This window comes from Sander vitreus, chromosome 4 (assembly GCF_031162955.1).
Source record: "Sander vitreus isolate 19-12246 chromosome 4, sanVit1, whole genome shotgun sequence".
Lineage (NCBI taxonomy): Eukaryota > Metazoa > Chordata > Actinopteri > Perciformes > Percidae > Sander > Sander vitreus.
This window is the reverse complement of record NC_135858.1, coordinates 18,038,999-18,059,943: the sequence shown is the minus strand read 5'-3', so window position 1 is coordinate 18,059,943 and position 20,945 is coordinate 18,038,999. Positions and strand designations below refer to the sequence as shown.

The 20,945-nt window shown below is 41.4% G+C and overlaps 2 protein-coding genes across 5 annotated transcripts in view; one reads left to right on the top strand and one right to left on the bottom strand.

Moving 5' to 3' along the window:
• The window catches only part of megf6b (multiple EGF-like-domains 6b), a 64,915-nt gene extending 58,327 nt beyond the window's left edge, over window positions 1–6,588 (top strand). For both annotated transcript variants that reach the window (XM_078248820.1, XM_078248821.1), the window contains 9 exons: window positions 19–150; window positions 257–385; window positions 490–618; window positions 1,720–1,848; window positions 2,039–2,167; window positions 3,078–3,206; window positions 3,288–3,416; window positions 4,808–4,936; window positions 5,227–6,588. In XM_078248820.1, the coding sequence (XP_078104946.1) occupies window positions 19–150; window positions 257–385; window positions 490–618; window positions 1,720–1,848; window positions 2,039–2,167; window positions 3,078–3,206; window positions 3,288–3,416; window positions 4,808–4,936; window positions 5,227–5,291 (1,100 nt within the window). In that variant the 3' untranslated portion in view covers window positions 5,292–6,588. The remainder of the gene's footprint in view (window positions 1–18; window positions 151–256; window positions 386–489; window positions 619–1,719; window positions 1,849–2,038; window positions 2,168–3,077; window positions 3,207–3,287; window positions 3,417–4,807; window positions 4,937–5,226) is intronic.
• The window catches only part of kcnab2a (potassium voltage-gated channel subfamily A regulatory beta subunit 2a), a 102,467-nt gene continuing 88,106 nt past the window's right edge, over window positions 6,585–20,945 (bottom strand). For all 3 annotated transcript variants that reach the window (XM_078248825.1, XM_078248822.1, XM_078248823.1), the window contains 10 exons: window positions 19,073–19,117; window positions 18,501–18,545; window positions 18,213–18,256; window positions 17,864–17,950; window positions 15,912–15,997; window positions 15,571–15,691; window positions 15,253–15,347; window positions 13,912–14,032; window positions 11,748–11,836; window positions 6,585–10,244 (listed from right to left, as the gene is read on the bottom strand). In XM_078248825.1, the coding sequence (XP_078104951.1) occupies window positions 10,155–10,244; window positions 11,748–11,836; window positions 13,912–14,032; window positions 15,253–15,347; window positions 15,571–15,691; window positions 15,912–15,997; window positions 17,864–17,950; window positions 18,213–18,256; window positions 18,501–18,545; window positions 19,073–19,117 (823 nt within the window). In that variant the 3' untranslated portion in view covers window positions 6,585–10,154. The remainder of the gene's footprint in view (window positions 10,245–11,747; window positions 11,837–13,911; window positions 14,033–15,252; window positions 15,348–15,570; window positions 15,692–15,911; window positions 15,998–17,863; window positions 17,951–18,212; window positions 18,257–18,500; window positions 18,546–19,072; window positions 19,118–20,945) is intronic.

The window sequence follows — 20,945 nt, the reverse complement described above, 5'->3', positions numbered from 1 at the left end:
AACCTCTCCCTCTATCAGCTTGTCTTCCAGGAACATTTGGACAGAACTGTAACCAGGTCTGCCAGTGCTCAGAGACAAACCAGCTCTGCCATCCGGTGTCTGGATCATGTTACTGCGCGCCAGGTTTCCATGGCCCCAAATGTGACCAAAGTACGTAAGAAGGCATATTCACACCTCCTTAGACATATATTACATTCCACTGAAGTAAAAGCCTTGTAAAAGTACTCATTCTCTGCTGTTTCAATTAAATGTTCAGTTTGTGGAGAGGGTCGTTATGGTCCAAACTGTAAAAGCGAGTGCCAATGTGAAAACGGAGGGAGGTGCATTCCTTCCACTGGAGCCTGTGAATGTCCAGCAGGATTTATAGGAGCACGCTGCAACATCAGTGAGTCCATCTGAAACTGCGCCGGTGACAGTGTGAATGAATAAGTAATAAATGACAGTATGGGATGACAAGTATCTGGTGTGTGTGTGTCTCGATGTTGACAGCGTGTCCAGCCGGGCGTTACGGAGTCGACTGTGCTCGGGTGACGCTGTGTGGAGACGGAGCCCAGAATGACCCAATCACCGGTCGCTGTGAGTGCATCCCTGGACGAAGAGGAGAGGACTGTGGACACGGTGAGTTCCTAGAACTGTCGATACAATTTGAAGTGCTGCAAAAACCTGCACCTGAATATTCTATTTTACACACAAAGCCACCTGCCCCACCATCAATGTGTGCTTAGCGGTGAAAGCTTTTGCCTCCCATACAGCGGAACACTGGTTCGATTCCTCCTTTTGTGACCAGCGTGCATGTTCAAGACAAATGCATTTTCTTGTTCAATAATTTAGACAGTGAACAAAAATCAACTAAGGATATGACATGCAAAATAATTGTAGTAAAGGAAATGGGGCTGAGTCAGACCAGAGCAAGTTAAGTCTCAAATGTATCCTTACACTACGTTTGTCTGTAATTTTTCTGTCACTAATTTTGTCCTAGTCAATTTTACGTATAGTATAGTGTAAGAGTAGGGTTCATGGCGCGAGACCGTAAAGTGCTTATAGACACACTAAATACAATGTATTTGGACAGATGTTATGTGTAATAATATGTGCTAATATCAAGTCCACCACCACAAAGTGTGTGTCTCACTCAGTGAACTTTAGAAATTGTTTCAAACATCATCAGTCAGTCATATATTTGTTAGCAGTTTCAAAGACAGCTTTGAACGTCACTCACTGCTTCTGAATAGTGAACCGGTCCTCAATGCACAGTTATTAGATGTAACATAACACGACAGCCATCTCTGTTTTATCTGTGACTTCTTGACTTGTGACTTGTGACGTGTGTGAACAACCTCAGATCTCTACGAAGAGGCCCTGTGATCATTTCAGTATAGACTCCTCTGTGCAGGTTTCTATTACTGCCATCCAGACTCTGTGCTTACTGTGATGGGTTATGTGAGTCGGGCAATTTTCATGTCTGTATAAGTTGTTTTTCTTACTGTACAGAAATGAAGGGCAGCAAATGACTCCTTCTGAAGGGAGGAAAACAACCACTGATATCTGCAAATGGACTTAAAGTTTACGGACAACAGCAAATGGACTTAAAGTTTACGGACAACAGCAAAGAGTATTTTAATGAAGAAAAAAAAACAACTTTTTGTCTTTCTGTTCTGTTTTAAATATGAAGCAGAATGTTTTCTGCAGTTTAATGTGAGAGTGTGTTTTCTGCCTCAGGCTGCCCGCCAGGCTGGTTTGGAGCGGACTGTGTCCAACGCTGTAACTGCAGTAATGGCGGAGCGTGTGACTCTGCGACCGGCACTTGTACTTGCGGTCTGGGCTGGACTGGTTCACACTGCAATAAAGGTGACACACACTTTTATATATCTTGTTTGTTAATGCAGTCACGCTGATTGTTATAACCTGCTTCTGATCATTATCGCATACATGATCTGCTGTAGAATGCAAAATGTAAACATAGTGTTACAGTAAGTCATGAGGTTGATTGTGCTTCTTCTTTTTAACTGTCTTCCTGTTTTATTCGTCTGTCTCCCAGAATGTCCTGTGGGCAGATTTGGTGCCAACTGCCAGCTGAAATGTAACTGTCAAAATAACAGCACTTGTGACAGAGTGACAGGGACGTGTCAGTGTTTTCCAGGCTACTATGGACATCTGTGTGAACACGGTGAGAACTGAACAGATAAACACACAGAGTGAGTGTCTTAAAGGATGAAACCCATTTAAGAAAACAAAAACATTAACCGATTCTAATAACAGCTTTTGTCTGTGTCCCTAAAACGTGAGATCTCTTATTCCTCCTTGCCATAGAGCTCCATTGTTGTTACAAACTATTAAAAACACATCAATGAGCCACACACGATTACACTAAGTTTATTTCGAGTCAATCCCACATTCACCGTCATGCTGCTAGAGATACTCACTAAATCACCAAATGTCTATTAATCCACGACTGAAAATAGGCCTCAACAAATGCAGTAAATACTCCTGTTTGAATAGCGTTTAAAAACTACAGTGCCCAGCTGTTTTGGAAAATTATCTAGTCTTTTTAATGAAAATATACATTTGTGATGTTGCATATTACATTGTCAGTGGGAAGAAATAGGCTTGGGGATAAGGGCAAAACATATTTAGAAACACATGGTTTGTTTTGATCTTTTCATGGGATTTGTTGACAATAGTAAAACTATAGAATACCCCCAGTCTTATCCTTTAAATAATTATCATTGTGATACACAAAAACACAAGAAGGCCAAAAAACAGTAATGATCTCCCAGTGTGACCAATAGGGTTTATATTTGCACCTGTCTTGAAAAATGTTATTCTAGTTGGAATATAGTGGAGTAGAAGTATACAGTAACATAAAATAGAATTACTCAAGTAAAGTAAAAGTACAGTACTTACTTTCCACCACTCTTCGATACCCAGCCGTCTTAAAAGAACGAACAGGAAAACTAAAGCTTTCGCTCTTGAGGGGTCGAAGTTAAACCCTGGGGTTTATATTCATTTATCCATCCAGTGAGAACATTTGAAATCATAAAGGTTGGCTTAAGTCTCTTGACAACCCTCGTCCTCAGCCTGTCCTCGTGGTCTGCACGGCCCGCTGTGCCAGCTGCAGTGTGACTGCATGAACGGAGCTTCCTGTCACCCGGCGTCGGGCCAGTGCATCTGCCCTCCAGGATACCACGGAGCTCGCTGTCACAGAGGTCAGCCAAATCACTGCTGATTATCACAATATAATAACAGGATTACTGGCATTTCTTGCCCTAATGTTTTTCCTCTCTCAGCGTGTGAACAGGGTACCTACGGTCATGGCTGTGCCAAGCTGTGCGACTGTGAGGACGACGCTCCGTGTGATCCTGGGACAGGAAGATGCCTCTGTTCCTCAGGGAAGACTGGACTCAGATGTGACATCGGTAATCTTTTAGCCTTTTTCCGACTTTAAGAATGTGCACCCAGTGATATGCAGACCAGTGTGTCGAGCAAATGTTTTTAAGAGTTGCTCGTTAAGAGTGAGGCTTCTTGGTTTTCTAAATTGGGCAGTTTATGCCCAGGGGGGTTGAAGGAGGAATTAAACTGTAAGCCATTTTTGTAAAGTCGATTACATTATAGTTGAGGAAAAAAATGGAAATTTAGTTAAAGTATGGATGTGTTAAAGTGCTCATATTATGCTCATTTACAGGTTCGCAATTGTATTTAGAGGTTATACCAGAAAAGGTTTACATGGTTTAATTTTCAAAAAAACACCATCTTTTTGTTGTACTGCACATTGCTGCAGCTCCTCTTTTCACCCTGTGTGTTGAGCTCTCTGTTTTAGCTACAGAGTGAGGCATCGCGCTTCTGTTCCATCTTTGTTGGGAGTCGCACATGCGCGGTAGCTAGGTAAGGACTACTAGCCAGTCAGAAGCAGAGTATGAGGGAGTGCCACGCTAGCAGCTAGGCGAGCATTATAACGTGTGTTACAAAGTGACGCATGTTCGTCACGGAAGTAAAGGCTGGACTACAATAGAGCTGTTTGGAGCAGTGTGTGAACAGTGTTTTCTGTTGGAGATGGTAAGTCCCTTTGGGGTGGACTTTGGGCTTTTTCACTTTGTAAACCTATAACGTGCACAAAAAACATATATAACACAATTAAGGAAAAAGCCAAAAAGCATAATATGAGCACTTTAAGGTAAACCTCAGGTTGACTTTGAAATTAGTCAGTTATCCATTAAAATAAGTTTGAAAGAACCAACATGGCATCATGAAAGAACAGGTTCAAAGAGATCAGAATTTGCTGCTTTGGGTTAAGATGAAAGATTGTTTTAGCTAAAGTACATTTCGAAAAGTTGCATGTATGTTTTGTTATTAGTTATTGATATACCTCTTACACATTTCTGTATCCACTAGTTCATATTCTATAGTGTAACATCTATTTTAAAATGTTTTTGTAAATTTAGTGTCTTGGTCATATGACTAATCAATGGACTGTGTATAAATGAAACTAACGACAACCTCTGACACGACACTGATAAAGGCAATTTAGCTAAAAACGTTTGGTGCGATGAATCATCTACCCTTTAGCATGCAGAAGGTGGTGACTTGCCCACCATTTTACAGGAATAGTTTGACATTTTGGGAAATCCACTTTTTATCAGAGCTAGATGAGAAGATCAGTACCACTCTCCTGTCACAGTGGTATTAATCTTCTCATCTCTCTGCTAGGAAGCGAATATGCATATTTCACAAAACATCAAACGATTGTTTTCAAAGCACGTTGATCTCTGTGTAGTTTTATTAAACTGTGTGCAATTGTGTTTTGTGTCAGACTGCAGAGCGAATCGTTACGGGCCAGACTGTGCAGAGACCTGCGAGTGTGACAACGGGTCTCAGTGCAACCGACACAATGGCCGCTGTGCCTGCCTGCACAGCTGGATCGGACTCTCTTGTCAAGAAGGTGCAGTGATGACAAACTGACACACACGCATCCCTGCTGGGTGAACAGTTATCTCAATTCATTATTACATCCAGATGGACTGCAGGTGACAGGCTTTGCGGACTTGAGTCAGACCAGAAGTGACATTTCAGCTGACTTTGTGAAATAAGAGAAAATAACGTTAAAGTGCTGACAGCGTTCGCTTCCTGCAGAGACTGCACTTTCTCTTTGGTGTCATCTTTGTTCTGATCAAATATGAATGTGTGTGTGCGCGCTGAGGTGGACTCACAGCTCTTTGTGCGTTTCCTCAGGTGGACCTCCGCGCCTCACCTATGGCAGCAGCAGAGGAGACTCGCAGCGCGAGAACTCGTTATAGCACCGCCATCTAACTGGAAGACTCGACTGGGACAGCTCGGCCATGTTTTACTGAAGTGACTCAAGTGAGTGAAAGCTTGTGACAGGAAGTTGTAGCAAGCAGCTGGAAGACCTTCATGGAAATAGACTCTCCAATGAGAACTGCAGTTTCATGTTTGGACCTGAGCTGGATGATACTTTTTTTGTGTGTGTGCCAAAGTGTCCTTTGAACTGTCAGCCTGACCTGCCACAGTGGTACTTTGTGATTTTCTTGGGGTCAAAGTGGAACGGCAAACATTTTAGTCTTTAGGATTAAAATCGCTCCCGGAAGAGATTGTGGTTGCGTTCACTGCACTTTTGGCATTTTGTGGTTCATATTTTGTCCTCGAAATAGCTTTTGCAGGTACTGTGTATAAAATTGTCTAATTTTGCTGGATATGATGGAATCTCTGCCGCTCAGTTTTTGAAACCACATTTCATAATTTGCCAGTACTATGAAGTTGTTTTTCAATCTATACAATATGAAGTACTAACCTCAGTCCGATGGTGCTCTATTGTACAGTGCAACAAAGACTATAATGATCTTTAGACCTATTACATGGCCTTGTTGAATACTCGATTCTGATTGGTCAGAGCTCATACCGCAGATCACAAAGCTGGCGAGAGGGTGGAGGACATGATGATCGCTAACTACGCTAATGGCAACAGTACAAAAAGAGTTAGCTCCATGTTTAGTTCAATCACCGTGGCGACCTGGCGGTGCTCAGTGATCAGCGGTAAAGTTAACCGTCTGGACCGGGACGAAGGCATTATTAGTGGGTAACCTCTGTATGAGTAACTGTGTAATACGCTGTGTAATAAGTGGAATAAGGCTGATTCAAGACCCCTCTGCGTCCTGCATCACCCTGTCAGGGTTCTAATTCGCAATAATGACCGGCTCGCTCGACATTATCCCTTACATATCACAACAAAGCACATTCCTGTTGACTAAATATGCCTTAATGGACAGCTGAAATTTTACAGTTCAATATGAGTCACTAAAGATTACACATTCATTTGCACCTTCTTTAAGGTTAAGAGTATAGGCTATATAAAATGTTTCTTTTGAATTGTGTATACATTTCTTTTGAATTGTGTATAAATTGCTTCATATTTATATTTCTCACAGTTGTATACAATTGAATATACCACAAGTTTAAAATGCATTCTTTGTTTTCCACTGGATAAGAGAGACTTTGCAGCTCTGCCAAATCTACAGTCCAATACACAACCCAAAATTATATTTCACACTTGAATGCCAATAAAGACAGATACATTTGGTTTGTTTACCATTCTTATTTATCATTATTTCATTTTCATTGAAGATATAAGCTGTACATCCTGTCTAAATTCAGATTCAAGCACAGTGCAGATAGCAACGCCTGCAAAGAAAATTAATAAAGGAAAAGAGAAAAGGCAGAGGTGATCACAACCAGAAATATAGTATATACAAAGGTCAAACTATGTACATGAGATACTAGGCTCTCACTACATCTTCAGAGTGAAGTCAGTCCACCACTGCATTCACTTCAGAGCATTCCTCAAAAAAATGCATTACAGTAGTACACAAAGAAATTGCTTCATTTTGTCTCTCAAAATCGATACAATACTGACAGGAAAAATGCAGCATGATGAAAAAAATAAAAAAGTTATTTTGATTCTTTCTACTGCATTAAAGGCTAAAACATAAAAATATATTATCTGTATCACCTAGAACCTTCTGTAAAATAAGCTCTATCCATCTGTGGGTCTGGTTTCTTTTCTCAACTAGTCATTACAATGTTAGAACAGCAAATATGAAGAAACTAGGACCTCTTAAAGCATGAATTTCTCAACAGACGAGGGCACCAGGTAACTACACTACAGCCTTAAAACAGAGTTTATTTCTACAATGTGCAGAAACCTTTCAACACCACAAGATCTTTGTTGGGCAGGTCAGCACGATGTGAAATAACACTGATGGTTAAAACAAAACGCATTTAAAGGGCAAGTTTGACCTTTTGGAAAATGCGAGTATCCCTTTCTTTGCCGAGAGTTAGATGAGAAAATTTTTTGATAACGTCTGCACGCTAATTATGAAGCTACTGCCAGAAGCCGGCTAACTTAGCTAAGCATGAAGACTGGGAACGGGGAAACGGCTAGCCTGGCTCTGTACAAAAGTAACACAGTCCACCTACCAGCACCTCTGAAGCTCTCTTGTTAAGACTTTATATCTTGTGTGTTTAATCTGCACAAATACGGCAATTTGCATTTTTACGGGTGAAATGAACAGGTCTTGTGTCAAAGTCTGTCCCCCCTCAATTAGTGTTTCCCTACCATACAAACGGTTTTTTGGAGGAATGAAACCAGTGTAACATGTTAATTGGTTAGCTTTAGAGGAGCAGTAGGTAGATCAGGTCAGGCTATTTGTTTCCCCTTTTCCCGTCTTTATGCTAAGCTAAGTTTGCCTGCTGCCGGCGGTCACGCTACTTCATATCGAGCAGTCAATCTTTTTTATTTCAGCTCTCAGTAAGAAAGCAAATAGGTGTATTTCCCAAAATGTCGAACGTTAAGTCTCAAACTTCCTCCCCACTCCCTGCAGATGACAATATTAAGACACAGGAACTCCACAGACTAAATTAACTAAATGTTCTTTGCGTTTCTTTTTTCTTCTCTTCTTCTGAGAAAACACTGAGACACAGCAAATCAAACGTATACAGGGATCAACTAATACAACAGTCTAAAGCAAGGGATTAGTTTAGTTGCCTCCCCATACACGCACACACAAAAACATCAACAGCAGAGACAAAGAATCCCTTTGCGTCCGTTAAATATCACGTAAGAGGAGTAACGAAGCAGACCATTCGTTCGTTTCCTTTGATTATCATTCACACTAGTATGACAGTTTTCTTAATACGTACTTGTTTATTTTTCTGCTAAGAATCAATAGTTTATTAGCCATTAGTAAAGATTTGTTACCTACACGTTAGTAAGCGGAGTAGCATCGCCTTGCTTGTCCCGTATAGGTACTGTAGGCTGGGTGAAGAGGCTCCATGCTTTGAGGATGTAACACATGCTACCCACTTGTGCTTTAATCACAGTAAGAGAGCACCCAAAGGAGAAAGAATGATATAGGGCTGCAGTAATATTTCTGACACGTCTCAGGTTGTATTGTCGCCTGAAACAAACCTTACCGATCCTAAAGCAAGTACTTATGCATTCTGTATATGAAGGACATATTATTTGTTAACTAGTATAACAGCGTGGTCAAGTAAAGATATATATATGGAGTAAAGTCCATACTATAGATAGATACCAAGCTGGACAACACATGCGCCAAGATGAGTTCTATAATCTTGCAGGAAGTGAGAGTGAAACACCTGGATGTGTCGTCAAAGAGAGATGAAGAAAGAGAAAATCTTTGGCTCAAGCCACGCTAAAATGCAACTGGTCCTGCCCAGTGTCCACACATGGAAGAAAGACGGACGTGTAAATACAACCTCCAGACCATGTGCACGCGCACACACGACTAAAACCACCTGCTCTGTTCCCTGAGCTGCTGCCACCCACGGATTAGCTGGACACAGCGCCTTCTCCTTGCAGCTAATGACACTTCCACCAGTCAGCGTTCCAGTATTTACTGGGGACATAAGACCAGTCGGCCAAAGGGACAGCTGTCGAACTGCTCGTCTACCGCCAAAGCCCACAGCGCAGTCTGATGCAACTGTAAATAAGGCAAAATACTTGAACATTTGATCAAGGAAAAGTTTCCATGAGATGTGGGGCCAGCACTGATATGACCACTTCCTGCACAGTAAATCCTCAGCCTGAAAACAGACAGCAGAGGCTGGGTGACTGCATTAGATTTAACGCAGCTGCAGTTCTGACCGTTAGGGATGAATAAGTAGCTAATCTCTTCAGTGGCAGACGAGTTGCCCTGACACATCGCCCTACACTCCTGACTTGTAACAGACGGTTCACTGGTCAGGACGGAGGAGGAGCCTCATTCCCCCTCATCTTGGCCGCCACCGCCACGCTTAAGACAGCAGCAGGGTCGAAGCATCAGGCTGGTCAAACGTACTGCCAGTGAAGACACAAAGGGAGGATGAGGAGGAGAGGGGAATTATCAGGAGGAGATATGATTCTATAGTGCAATGGCTGTGAGATAAGACTATAATACCATCCTCTCCCCTCCTTAGAACTACCCTCCAACACCTGTACTGACAATACTAAAGTGCTGATTGTTAAAACCCACGAGAAGGCTCGTACACTGACAATGTCGACAACACAAACAAAAGGTTTTTTCAGAGAAACCTTGACGGACTCGTACAGTACACAGGTGTTTGTAAACAGAACATCCAAGGACCAAATGCATGGCTATGGTACATGTGCAACAGAGTAGTTCTCATATATCCGTACAGTATGAACTTAATCTTCCTTTTAGTTGCATTCAGTTTTAGAAAAAAAAAAAGCAAAAAAGAAAAATCTGGCTGCCAAGCAAGCGTGTGCTTATTTTATTTTTTATTTTTTTTAAAAGGTATTTTTTGTATACGTTTTTAAAATACGTTCAGCTGAATTGAATGTATAACTGATTAAGTGACTAAGTATGAGCGCATATCCCTAAACTCTCTTCCACTTTTGTCTTTCTTCCCTTCCTTTCCTGTGGAGGTGACTGTATTTTTTTCCCCCTTTCCTTATCTTATCCCCGTAACTCTAAATGAGGTGCCCTGGGTGGCCTTGGTGTGGCCAGACTCATGCGCCAGGGTCTCACTTAGTAAAAGCTCAAGCAAACAGAGGATCAGGCAAAGGTGGGGGCTCTGCGGCTGCAGCCCGGGTGCAGCCCTGCCGGGCAGGGCCGTGCTGCACGTTAAGAGCGGTAGTCCTTTTTACTGTACGGCTTGTTCCCCAGGATGCTGTCCACCTCGTGTGTGATGGATGATGACAACTTTGGAAGAACCTGCAACAGGAGAGAGACACACGTGGTGAATATGTTCTCTTCACTTACATTTACAGTCAGTAGTTTTAGTCATTGTTTAAAATACGAAATGATCAGAAAGTGTCTGCAGTTGCACATCACAGCCTCTAGATAGCGCTGAAGGGTGACGAGTTTTTTTCTAGTTGGCGCCAATGTTGTCCAGTCTGCAACTGCAATACAGCAACCAAATAACTTTTGTATAGCTTATCTGCAGCTTATTTAATTTTTTGTATATAAATCTTGTGGGTTGTTTTAAAATACATTAACTTATTGACCTATTAACTTAACATTAACAACTTGAGTTTGTTTTTGTATCTTCTTTTACATCCAGCGCTGATTTGTGAGTGTAAATTATTACACATTATAGAGTGAAGGAAAAAGTATTCAGATAGCAATAAGGACAAAAAATACTAGCCGGGAAAAAGCCTGATGAACTTCCGGCAAATTTGAGATTTGCTCTGCAAGTCCATCTGGCCAAGAGCCCATTCAAGCCAAATTTCCAATTTTTCCAAATCGAGGCACCAATCACAACCGTTGGGGCGGGCTTTACACGATGACGATAGCGCAGCGACGGCAAGCAGCTTTTTGTTTACATTCAACATGACGGCCACCGAACGAAGCGCAGCAACCCGTTGATGCCGCTGTCGCTGCTGCGTCACCCGGATCAGTTGAAGGACTATCCAATTGCGCCCAGAGGCATTTGAACGGCATCCGTTGGTGACGCCCCTTTGGAAATGGGCTGGAATGAACCTTCCCCAACTCTCAGATACAACTGAGAAGGGTCTGGTGTCAACCAGGCTAAAAAAATACTCCATTACAAGTAAAAATCCTCTCTTTGAAATTTAACTCAACATGACATCAAATTAAAAATACTAACAAATACTAACAACATTAGTAAGTAATTTGAAACGGACATTTTTTATTTTATTTTAATTTTTTTAAAGATTAAGGACCATGTCCCTATTTCAGGGTCTGTGATATAACATTCCCAGTAAAAGGGAAACTGCAAAGCCCTCGGGAAATGTGAGCTCAGCATTTCAAAACCGAAATATCAAATGTGCTTAGGGAGAGGAGACACACGTGGGAGGATGCACAAAGCATCAGAATATAAAGGGGTAGGAATGCTCTTTGCTGCAGGCCAGACATAATGTATGGAGAGAAGCCCCCCCCCCCCAATCTGAAAACCCCATTAAAAGAGTGCATCTTATCAGGAGAGGAAGAAGTGGCTGTAAGCTCGTCTCCAATCCCCCTGGCGAATGATACTCCGCTGACCTTATTAACTCAGTACAGTAAAGCACCCAAGCGTGCAGCAGCAAACTGCCCAAGAGGTCCAGCTGTACCCAGGAGACGAAGCTGCTGTTACGAAACGTAAAGCACGAATAGGGGCCTGATAAAACGGGTCAGGTCACGTTTTCACAAATTAAGCCACTGATTTGCTCTTCAGAACAACAGACGTGTACCAACCCACTCATTTTGTGGCCTCACCTGTATCGCTCCTATGTTCTCCATCAGTTGGTCGGTGTTGGACGCCCCTAAAAGGACAGAGCTCACCCCCTCGTTCCGTAGGCACCACGCTGCAGGAGACCAGTAAACAACAATGACACCCCCAACCTTGGCTATAGACACACGCACGCACACAGACGCAAACACATTTCTACAACAACACTTCACAAACATACACCAGGTTGATAAAAAAAAAGAAGAAGAAAGCTACCGCAACATTTCCTGTCCACAAAAATTTAATTTTATAAAAATAATATAAGCTGTAGCTGGCCACAAACTCTGCACTTACAACACACTAAAGCCAAAATTATACTGTCGGTAGATGGCTGAAAGGAAGCAACTAACTATGTTATACATATATATTGTGTATGCGGTTATAGTTTAATCTATAACTATATATATATATATATATATATATATATATAAAAAAAATAAAAGAACATAGTTTTTGAATATTGTGAATTAAGTGGTAACTTTAGATGTAAAACCTTTTTTAAATAACTCCTGCTGGAGTACTGATCCAATAACAGAGCTTTCTTTCTCTTAAATTTGAAATCTGTTTACATCACCGCGTGGAACACGCTGAAATGGTTTTTATGTAGCTAACTTGAAACTTTCTGTGGCACTTCAAAACTGAGTCAGCAGCCTGCCATGACTGAATGAATAACATATAGCAGCAACACAGAATTTTAAAATGATGGTCTGCTTAATAAACTCAGTTTCTGCAGCGATATTAATCCGGCACATCAGTGCAGCATCCCTGTGTGAAATAAATGTAGAGGAGCAAAAACTACAATATTTCTCTCTGAAATATAGTGGCGTAGAAGTACAAAGAAGAATAAAATACTAAAGTACAAGTACCTCAAAATTGCCCTTCAGTACAATACTTGAGTAAATGCCTAAATTCCAATACTGCACTCTGCTAATAATATGAAGAAAACACACTTTGTTGTCTCTCTGAGGAAACTGAGACACACAAAAAAAAAAAAACCTCATCTGTTTGGTGTGCTATTATAATTGTGAACTGTATTATGCAATACAACTGCACGGAATTGAGGAAAATACGCATGTAAGCAGATTACAGCATAAAGGGATGAAGAATTTAGCTGTAAGAATAGGGGGATAATAATTCTATGCAAATCTTCGACCAACTTGAAAATATGGCCATACATGAATACAGTTGAACGTCTGGAGTGACACAAGTGTAGATCTTCCCTCAGGCCACTGAGATACCCACATCATCTATTAACTCTATTCTCACAACCACCACCTGAATTTACCACCTGCTCCAGCAGCAGCAGGCCTCAGTCCATCAGTTTTATATAGTTTTTATTCAATACTGAAGTGCCACAGTGATGTAGAGGACTACATGATGGACATAAATCTCCTGTGCTGCCTTCAGGAGTGCTGGAAGGATTTATGGTAATGGGAGAGATGAGGGTGTCCACTAATGGGCCGTGAAACCTAATCTATGACACTGCATTACGGCGAGGGTGAAAAATCTGCCGTGATCGGCGCTGAGATAGGAGAGGCAGTCCTAGATTTACTCGCCTGCGACGCTAACGTCTGATGCTTTAACAGCCCTCGCAGGAGCGTACGTCTTCGGGGGTTTGCACATTCTTACTTTCCTGCCCGGCAGTGAATCGATATCGGTCACTCGCTGGATTTATGTCTGGGATTCTATCTGAATGCAGACACTGGGAACTGTACATGTTAACACCACAGACCTGCATACACAAATATATACTGTAAACATGTTTGCATTACTTATGATAATATTTACATTACTGTCTTAATGTATCCAAGGGACAGTGCCAGATCCTTCTTTAGAAGGCGATCCTGTATATTCTATTACTGTTAATGCCTATTGGTCCCTGAGAGACAATGAGACCCGTTATATATATATATATATATATATGAGTTAATGTCCCTGTTTACCTGGATTTCCTCTATATTCTACTCTCTTTTCCTCATTAACCTCTTTTTTTTTTTTTTAGTAGTTACAGCACACACAAAGACGTGACAACACAACACACCAACAGTCAAACGAGACAGCTGCCAGAGTGGTGTTGACCTCGGCCCGTCCGAGGCAGAGGGACGGACAGACAGACAGAAAGAGAGAGAGCGGCAGAATGTATCTGCGTACCGATGGCGAGTTGGGGCAGTGTGCAGCCCAGCCGCTCCGCGATTGCCTGCAGCTCTTTCAACTTCGCCTGCTGACGCCGGCCCTCCTCGCTCAAGATCTTGTCCTTCAACCACTGGTAACCCTGTCGAAAACACAGCACACCTGCTCGAAAACACAGCCCTGCTCACACGCCGCTGCGCCGCAGCTCCTGTGTCACCAGGGCCTGTTTTTAAACATGTGACTCTGTCTCCTGCGGTCTACATCTCAGCCAGGGAACATAGCTACAGCTACCCTTACTGAAATGCTGAATTGTGTGTTCATTATTATTATTATTATTATAAAGTTACAAACAGAGACAGAAAATTCTCTATTTAAATTGCCTATTGCTGTTTTTACTGACATATCTGTTTGTGCTCAGTTAAGTCAAAACACTAATCTTTATATAGTATCAAGCATCAGGAGTTATACCATAATGCCATTAGTAACAGATTATAAACCAGTAAGAATAATCAAAGAGCCAAAATACCACAAACATCCACAGACAACACTGAACCAGACAGCAAGCAGCACATTCCACACAAGTCACCACAAGTACTGCACAACACCAAAATGGAGAGCTACTTTCCTCTCTGATCGACGGTCACTGACACACAAACCACAGACACACAACATGCCACTCCACTACAAGGACACACTGTTGCTTAAGTCAGGCGTTAGCTTCTGTGTAATGCAGAGGCGGAGTCGTCTCTGACTCAAAACTTATTTTGTTCAAATTCTTGATCTCAAAATCCAGTTTGCGGTTTAACATTTTGTATTATAAACAGTTAATATGTCACATTAAAGTGAAATATTCCATTGGGTTTGTGAGTGTTTACTGAATTAAATCATTAAAACTGGTTCACCTCCTCAAAATGTTCAGTTATTATAGTTTTGATCCCTTACGCTTAGAGGAAAATTTCTTCATAATTCATAATTATTTAGTTTAATTAAGTTAAAAGTGTTGGTATACATAGCCTCAAATAAATAAATAAATAAATAAAAATATATATATATATTTTTTTAATATGTTCTGCTACTGTGTGTATGCATGTTTTGTGTGCACTAAAATGCATTAAGCTGACACCAGCTGGCAAACAGTGTCGAACAGCACCGCTCAGGAAGACTTGCACAGTGCATGGCATCAACCATGGCAGTGAAAACACAGATATGTGGTGTGCACAGAATTAAAGAACCTGAAAGACACAATACACACAATAAACAAACAAACAAACTAGCAACCAGTAGGGAGACAAGGAACGGTGACACTTGCACAGATGACCAGAGCGGGATAAAGACCGAAAACAGCGAGCGCAGGTTGTCTACCTTCAGAGAGGCCCGTGAGTATGGAGGAACCCTGCCGTCGTATTTCCCTGAGATGATCCCACACGCCAGTGGTGACCACGTCATGGCCCCTACACCTGGGAGCAAAAGATGTGATCATCATAACACCATCACTTTCTCAGAGTTGAAGTCCTTATTTTGTCTTTGGAAAACTAAACACTAGGTCCTTGCTGCACAAGTTGAAAATCTTGGAACTCTAATTTGCATTTAAAACTTGGATTAGTTTCTCCAGAATTTGTGTCCAATATTATTACAGTCACCCAACTTCTGCAGTCCTACTGTAAATCCATCACGACTTACCTATCTTATGGAAGAGCTCAGGTAGCTGCACCTCCACCTTCTCTCTCTGGAACATGTGGTACTCAGCCTGCTCGCAGATGGGAGGAATCTGGTTGAATTGTCGTGCCACAGAGTACGCTTCCTAAAAGGAAAACATGGAAGTAACAAAAAATTAGGCTCATACACAGTACAGTACTGCATATATATATTATAAAGAACATCAGTGGACATCAGGAACAGAAAAGATACAGCAAGGTCAGAAATAAATTCAAATCTAAGGTGGTGGAAGAAAAAACTCCTTTAGCTATGTTGGAAATTAATATTTACCCTGTGTATCCCTACACAGATACGCTGAGTCTCACCATTATTTCCATCGGGCTCCAGCGGGATGTTCCCCAGTACATGGCCATGCCTTGGTTTATCACATGGGTCATTGCTCGAACTGTTTCTGCAAGTAAAAATACACAAAAATGTCACCACCATTAATGCTGGAGTCACACACAGTTGTGTTTACAGACTAGTGTTTTCTCTGCTGTTTTTCTATTCTCTATAAAACAAAGCAATGTACTGAATGTGTATCTAAGCGGTTCTGTATGATTATAAGAGATTTAATTGGTATCATTTGCATTTAAAATGGACTGGGTCATTCAGGAGAGAAGTGGGAAAGCTGATTAACAATCAGAATGGTGAGTGATTCACTCAGATGAGGGTGACATATATTCATCTAACAAGGCACACTTGGATGACATTAATGTAAACATCGTCGTGTTGGACGTCAGAGTATGGGCTTATCTGCTAATGTAAGCTACCGACCGTTACCTTGAAACCATCCAGAAAATAGACGGTACCATAGGGTAATTTAACGTCACCGCTCATTTTACACACAGTTTAACAACAAAACCAAACGCTGAGTGAACATTACTAGCTACATTTTTCATGTTGGTTTTGAGCGGTATGCACCCCCACTAACCTGGAAAATGGTTTTAAAACAGTAACGTTACTACAGCGTGTCGGAGGAATACACACAGTCTCCTGCAGCAGCGAGTCAGAGGCAGAGGGGCCGTCACAGCAGCGTGGCTAACGTTAGCTTCTTGTCTCATCTGGGGTCTGATAAACAGTAAATTCATCAACTTCAGTGTCCACAATGCTATTTTCCAATAAACTGTAGATGTCATATTTCACGGGCGTGAGTGCGGCTTTCATGTCGCGGCTTTCGTCGGTGTTTATCACTTATTGAGTGAAGTAGTACTCGCCCTGTTGTTTATTTGGTTGCCATAACTTCGCGAGTGATGACGTCCTGTCACTGTTCCAGTTGCTCTGTTCACACTAGGGGGAGAGAGAGCGGATGACAGTTCGCTTGAGTTCAGTAGAGCAGACGGCGCTACGACTTTATGACTTTTCATAAACAGCTGAAAGAGCGGTGGTGCGCGGTGTACATAGCGGAAGCCCTATTTCTGATACCGTGGCGCTGGAAATTTTACCGTGGCGCACCGCCACTATGCTATCAACATAGAGGAAACACTGGATTAATCTCATGTTATTTTGTCAACCCTCAATAATACTCAATCCATCTATTCTCTGTGCTGATGTGCTATTTCTGAAAACCAAATCAGCCCTATCATCTAGTGGGTGCTAGGCTTAAGAGGGTTTCTCTGTAAAGTGAGAGAACAGCAGCTTACCACCTCTTCACCCTGCACACTGCCCTTTAGCTACTGCCAGAATAAAACACACCAGATGGTCCAACTACTGCGATTTTGAAGGCATAGACTCAAAGCTGTCCCTGTGCACTATGTGCAATCTTTAAAGGGCAGATGAGCAAAAGAATTGCCTCGACGTTTACATCAAAAACACCAGCTAGTTTTGACTAACAAGACACTAAAGTATTGTGAAAGCGTCGAAGCCAGTGAAGCATTACACTGAAGGCAGGAAGATGACCTCTGACCAAACTCTGTAACCCAAAGTGGAACTCCTAGGGAGCAGATGCATACTGTGTGACCAGCTGAGCCCACACACACAGTTAGCGCTCTGCCATTTAAAAAGGTCTCCAGCATCACTATCTATCCTCATTCTGAGTGTGGAGCTGCAAGCACCAGGACAACATGCAGCTTTTAAAAATAGATATTTTAGTTACAAGACGTTTGTATATCTATATGTTTGCGTTACAGTAGTCATAGAGACAAAAAAGAGGGCCTTTTTTTTTTAAGTGCAATATGACAAAACATACGAAAAACATGGTTAAGTGGGTGAGAGGGAAAGAAAAAAAACAGGTGATATTTCAAAAGCAATAAAAGGAGAGAGACAATACAATAATTACCTTCCATTGGTGTATTAGGGTCTGGTCTGTTCGCAAAAACCACATCCACATAGTCTAACTGCAGTCTTTCTAGAGAGGCTTTTAAACCTAGAAAAATGCACCACAGTTAGTCCAGTAATAAAAACTCAAACTATTATACTGCCAAATCTATATACTGCCAATATAAATAAAGCAGACTATTATCTCAAACTATTTATTGTACCCAAAAGTTTTCTTTGTAACCCCCAGTGTCTCAATTTAAAAAAAGAAAAGCAGCACTGATTCCCTTAAGCCAAAGCATCTAATTAGGAAGTATTGTGTTGTTGCAGTGTCAGTATTTAATCCAATAACCTGCGGTGCTGCTACTTACCTTCTATAATGTGTTTTCGGGATAAACCTCTTTCAGTCTCTGCTCTACAGAAAAAAACAAAAAAAATACACTTGACGTTATAAACTACTTGAAATATGACTGGACCTGCCCCGTCCGCTGATATCCATCCTTTGTGAAATATGATCTAATGCAGTGTTTTATTGAAAGTACCTGAAAACAGATCGGTTTGGATGACACATGATCCCATTACCAGGAGCATCAAACAGAAAAAATATACACAAGGATCGTTTCTCACTTGAGTCAAAGAAGCAGCCAGATGAAACTTACTTTCCACCCCAGAAGATCTTTGTTGTTATCACCAGGCTTGAACGTCTGAAAATGGGAAATGAAAGCATATGTTACATCTGCCAAACACAGAATTACAGCAACAACAAAAATGTATGGGAGCTGGAGATATCTAAGGCCTACACAAACCTTATATTATATGTATTAACAGCTAGGATGAAGCGTGGACTCCTACTTTGGGCAATCATGCATTTCTACATTATTCTTTCAGTGTCAAACACACCCACATCCCACAATAAGCGGGACTGTGCCAGAACTCGACTAGTGCCAATAAATGAACGTAAAACCTGACAGAGCTATACAAATGCCAATCCAGGTGCGACAAAGTAGAGGACAAGGGACTAGAAGTTCATCCATTATTCAGCATCTTTGAGAAGTGGCACAGGCGTGTGGGCAGGGCACGGATGCCGGCATTAATCTTTCATCTTCATACCTTACCGTTCCAGTTCACAACACACATCCTCCAAATATGTGCAAGGAAGGATACAAGATTGGGAAGGCTGGCTGAAACGGAAATAAAAAAACACCAAACTTAATTTAAGTGTGCCTCGTACCTCCATCCTTTCTTCTTTATGATGTTTCCGAGCACCACCTCTGCCCTGCGAAGCAGATGGTGAGAAGATTAAATAAAGATTTTGAAACGATAGCAGTGTTAATATCCGTCTGAGGAATCATTTCAAGCCCTAAATTCAAGAAAGCAGTCCAACTCTGCACACATACTGTGTAATGCATAAAGAAGCTTTCATTGGAAAGAGCACTTGTTCAGTGTCCACAATGCTATTTTCCAATAAACTGTAGATGTCATATTTCACGGACGTGAGTGTGGATTTCATGTCGCGGCTTTGTGTCGGTGTTTATCACTTATTGAGTGAAGTAGTACTTGCCCTGTTTATTTGGTTGCCAAAACTTCGCGAGTGATGACGTCCTGTCACTGTTCCAGTGTGTGTGTGTATGTTAGAGTCAGCAGAGCCTGGGACCAGTTAAAGCTGGGCAATATATCGATATTATATCGATATCGTGATATGAGACTAGATATCGTCTTAGATTTTGGATATTCGTAATATGGCATAAGTGGTGTCTTTTCCTGGTTTTAAAGGCTGCATAACAGTAAAGTGATGTAATTTTCTGAATTTACCAGACTGTAACGGTTCTATGATTTGCCTTTACCCACTTGGAGGATTATTCATCACAAATCGCATTGTGTAAATATTTTGTGAAAGCACCAATAGTCAACACTACAATATCGTTGTGGTATCGATATTGAGGCATTTGGTCAAAAATATCGTGATATTTGATTTTCTTCATATCGCCCAGCCCTAGGACCAGCTGTGCTGTGGAGCCACAACTATGTCACTCATTAGCAGCCTTGTGGTTATGAGTGACATTATGATCAACATGGGGCTCGTTAGGGATGGGCAGAGACCTATCAGTAGGATCTCTCTCCAGTGCTCTTACTCTGACAAATAATGGAAGCCCTACTTGAAACACAGTTTCAGATAAAATGTAATTGGACACTCCTTACAGGTAAAAAAAAAAAAAAAAAGATTAAGATTTGTTTTTAATTCATTTTGGGTACACTGATGAATACAGCCGGCTGCTCTAATCAATGCAGTTTTGAAAACAATTATGTTTTGTTGCCAAGTGTGAGAAGTGTTGTTGCAAACTACAAGTATCATAATTAATCTTATCTATGACAGCGCATTAGTGCTCCTGCCAGTGGCGGTGTGTCTGTGGCGAGACGTTGTGGTAATCAGATGGGGATATATCATATGTCAACTAAACTAGAAATACAGACGGCTTATACCAGACTGAAAGACCATCATGCCTGTACAATTGTCACTTACTGGGATCGCTAGATGAAATAGAGTTGAAGGAAAATTCCGGCACCTATTTTAAAAATCTACTAAACTTTAAGAAATCCTTTAAGCAAAGCTGCCAAACCTTCATTATTTTCAACTTCTTAAAGCTACATTGTGTAAGAATTTCTCCCATCTAGCAGTGAAATTGTATATGACAACCAACTGAATATTACTTTCTAGCCCTTCCTCCTACTGTGGCCGAACCCGAAATTAGCTCTCTCCATCGTTTACACGCAGCTGTTCTAGCCACTGCAATATTAACTTTGGTCTTATTGCTTTGCCTGTCGCGTTGTCGTTTTAATTCTCTTTTTCGCTTCCCTGGCGAGTAATCTCCCCCTTGCATTCGTCACGGTGCCGATAGGTGTAAGAGGGCGAAATGCGAAGGTATGTCCCTCTTTAATGTATTTTAAAGATGGAGGCGCTACATGGCTGCAGTCATTCGAGTGAGTCGCTCATATGTATTCTGAATGATTCTGAATGGCAGATTCTACACTTACGAGAATACTTTGATTAGTTGGTGGAAGTAATTACTAGGGGTGGAACGGTACACAGAAGTCACGGTTCGGTT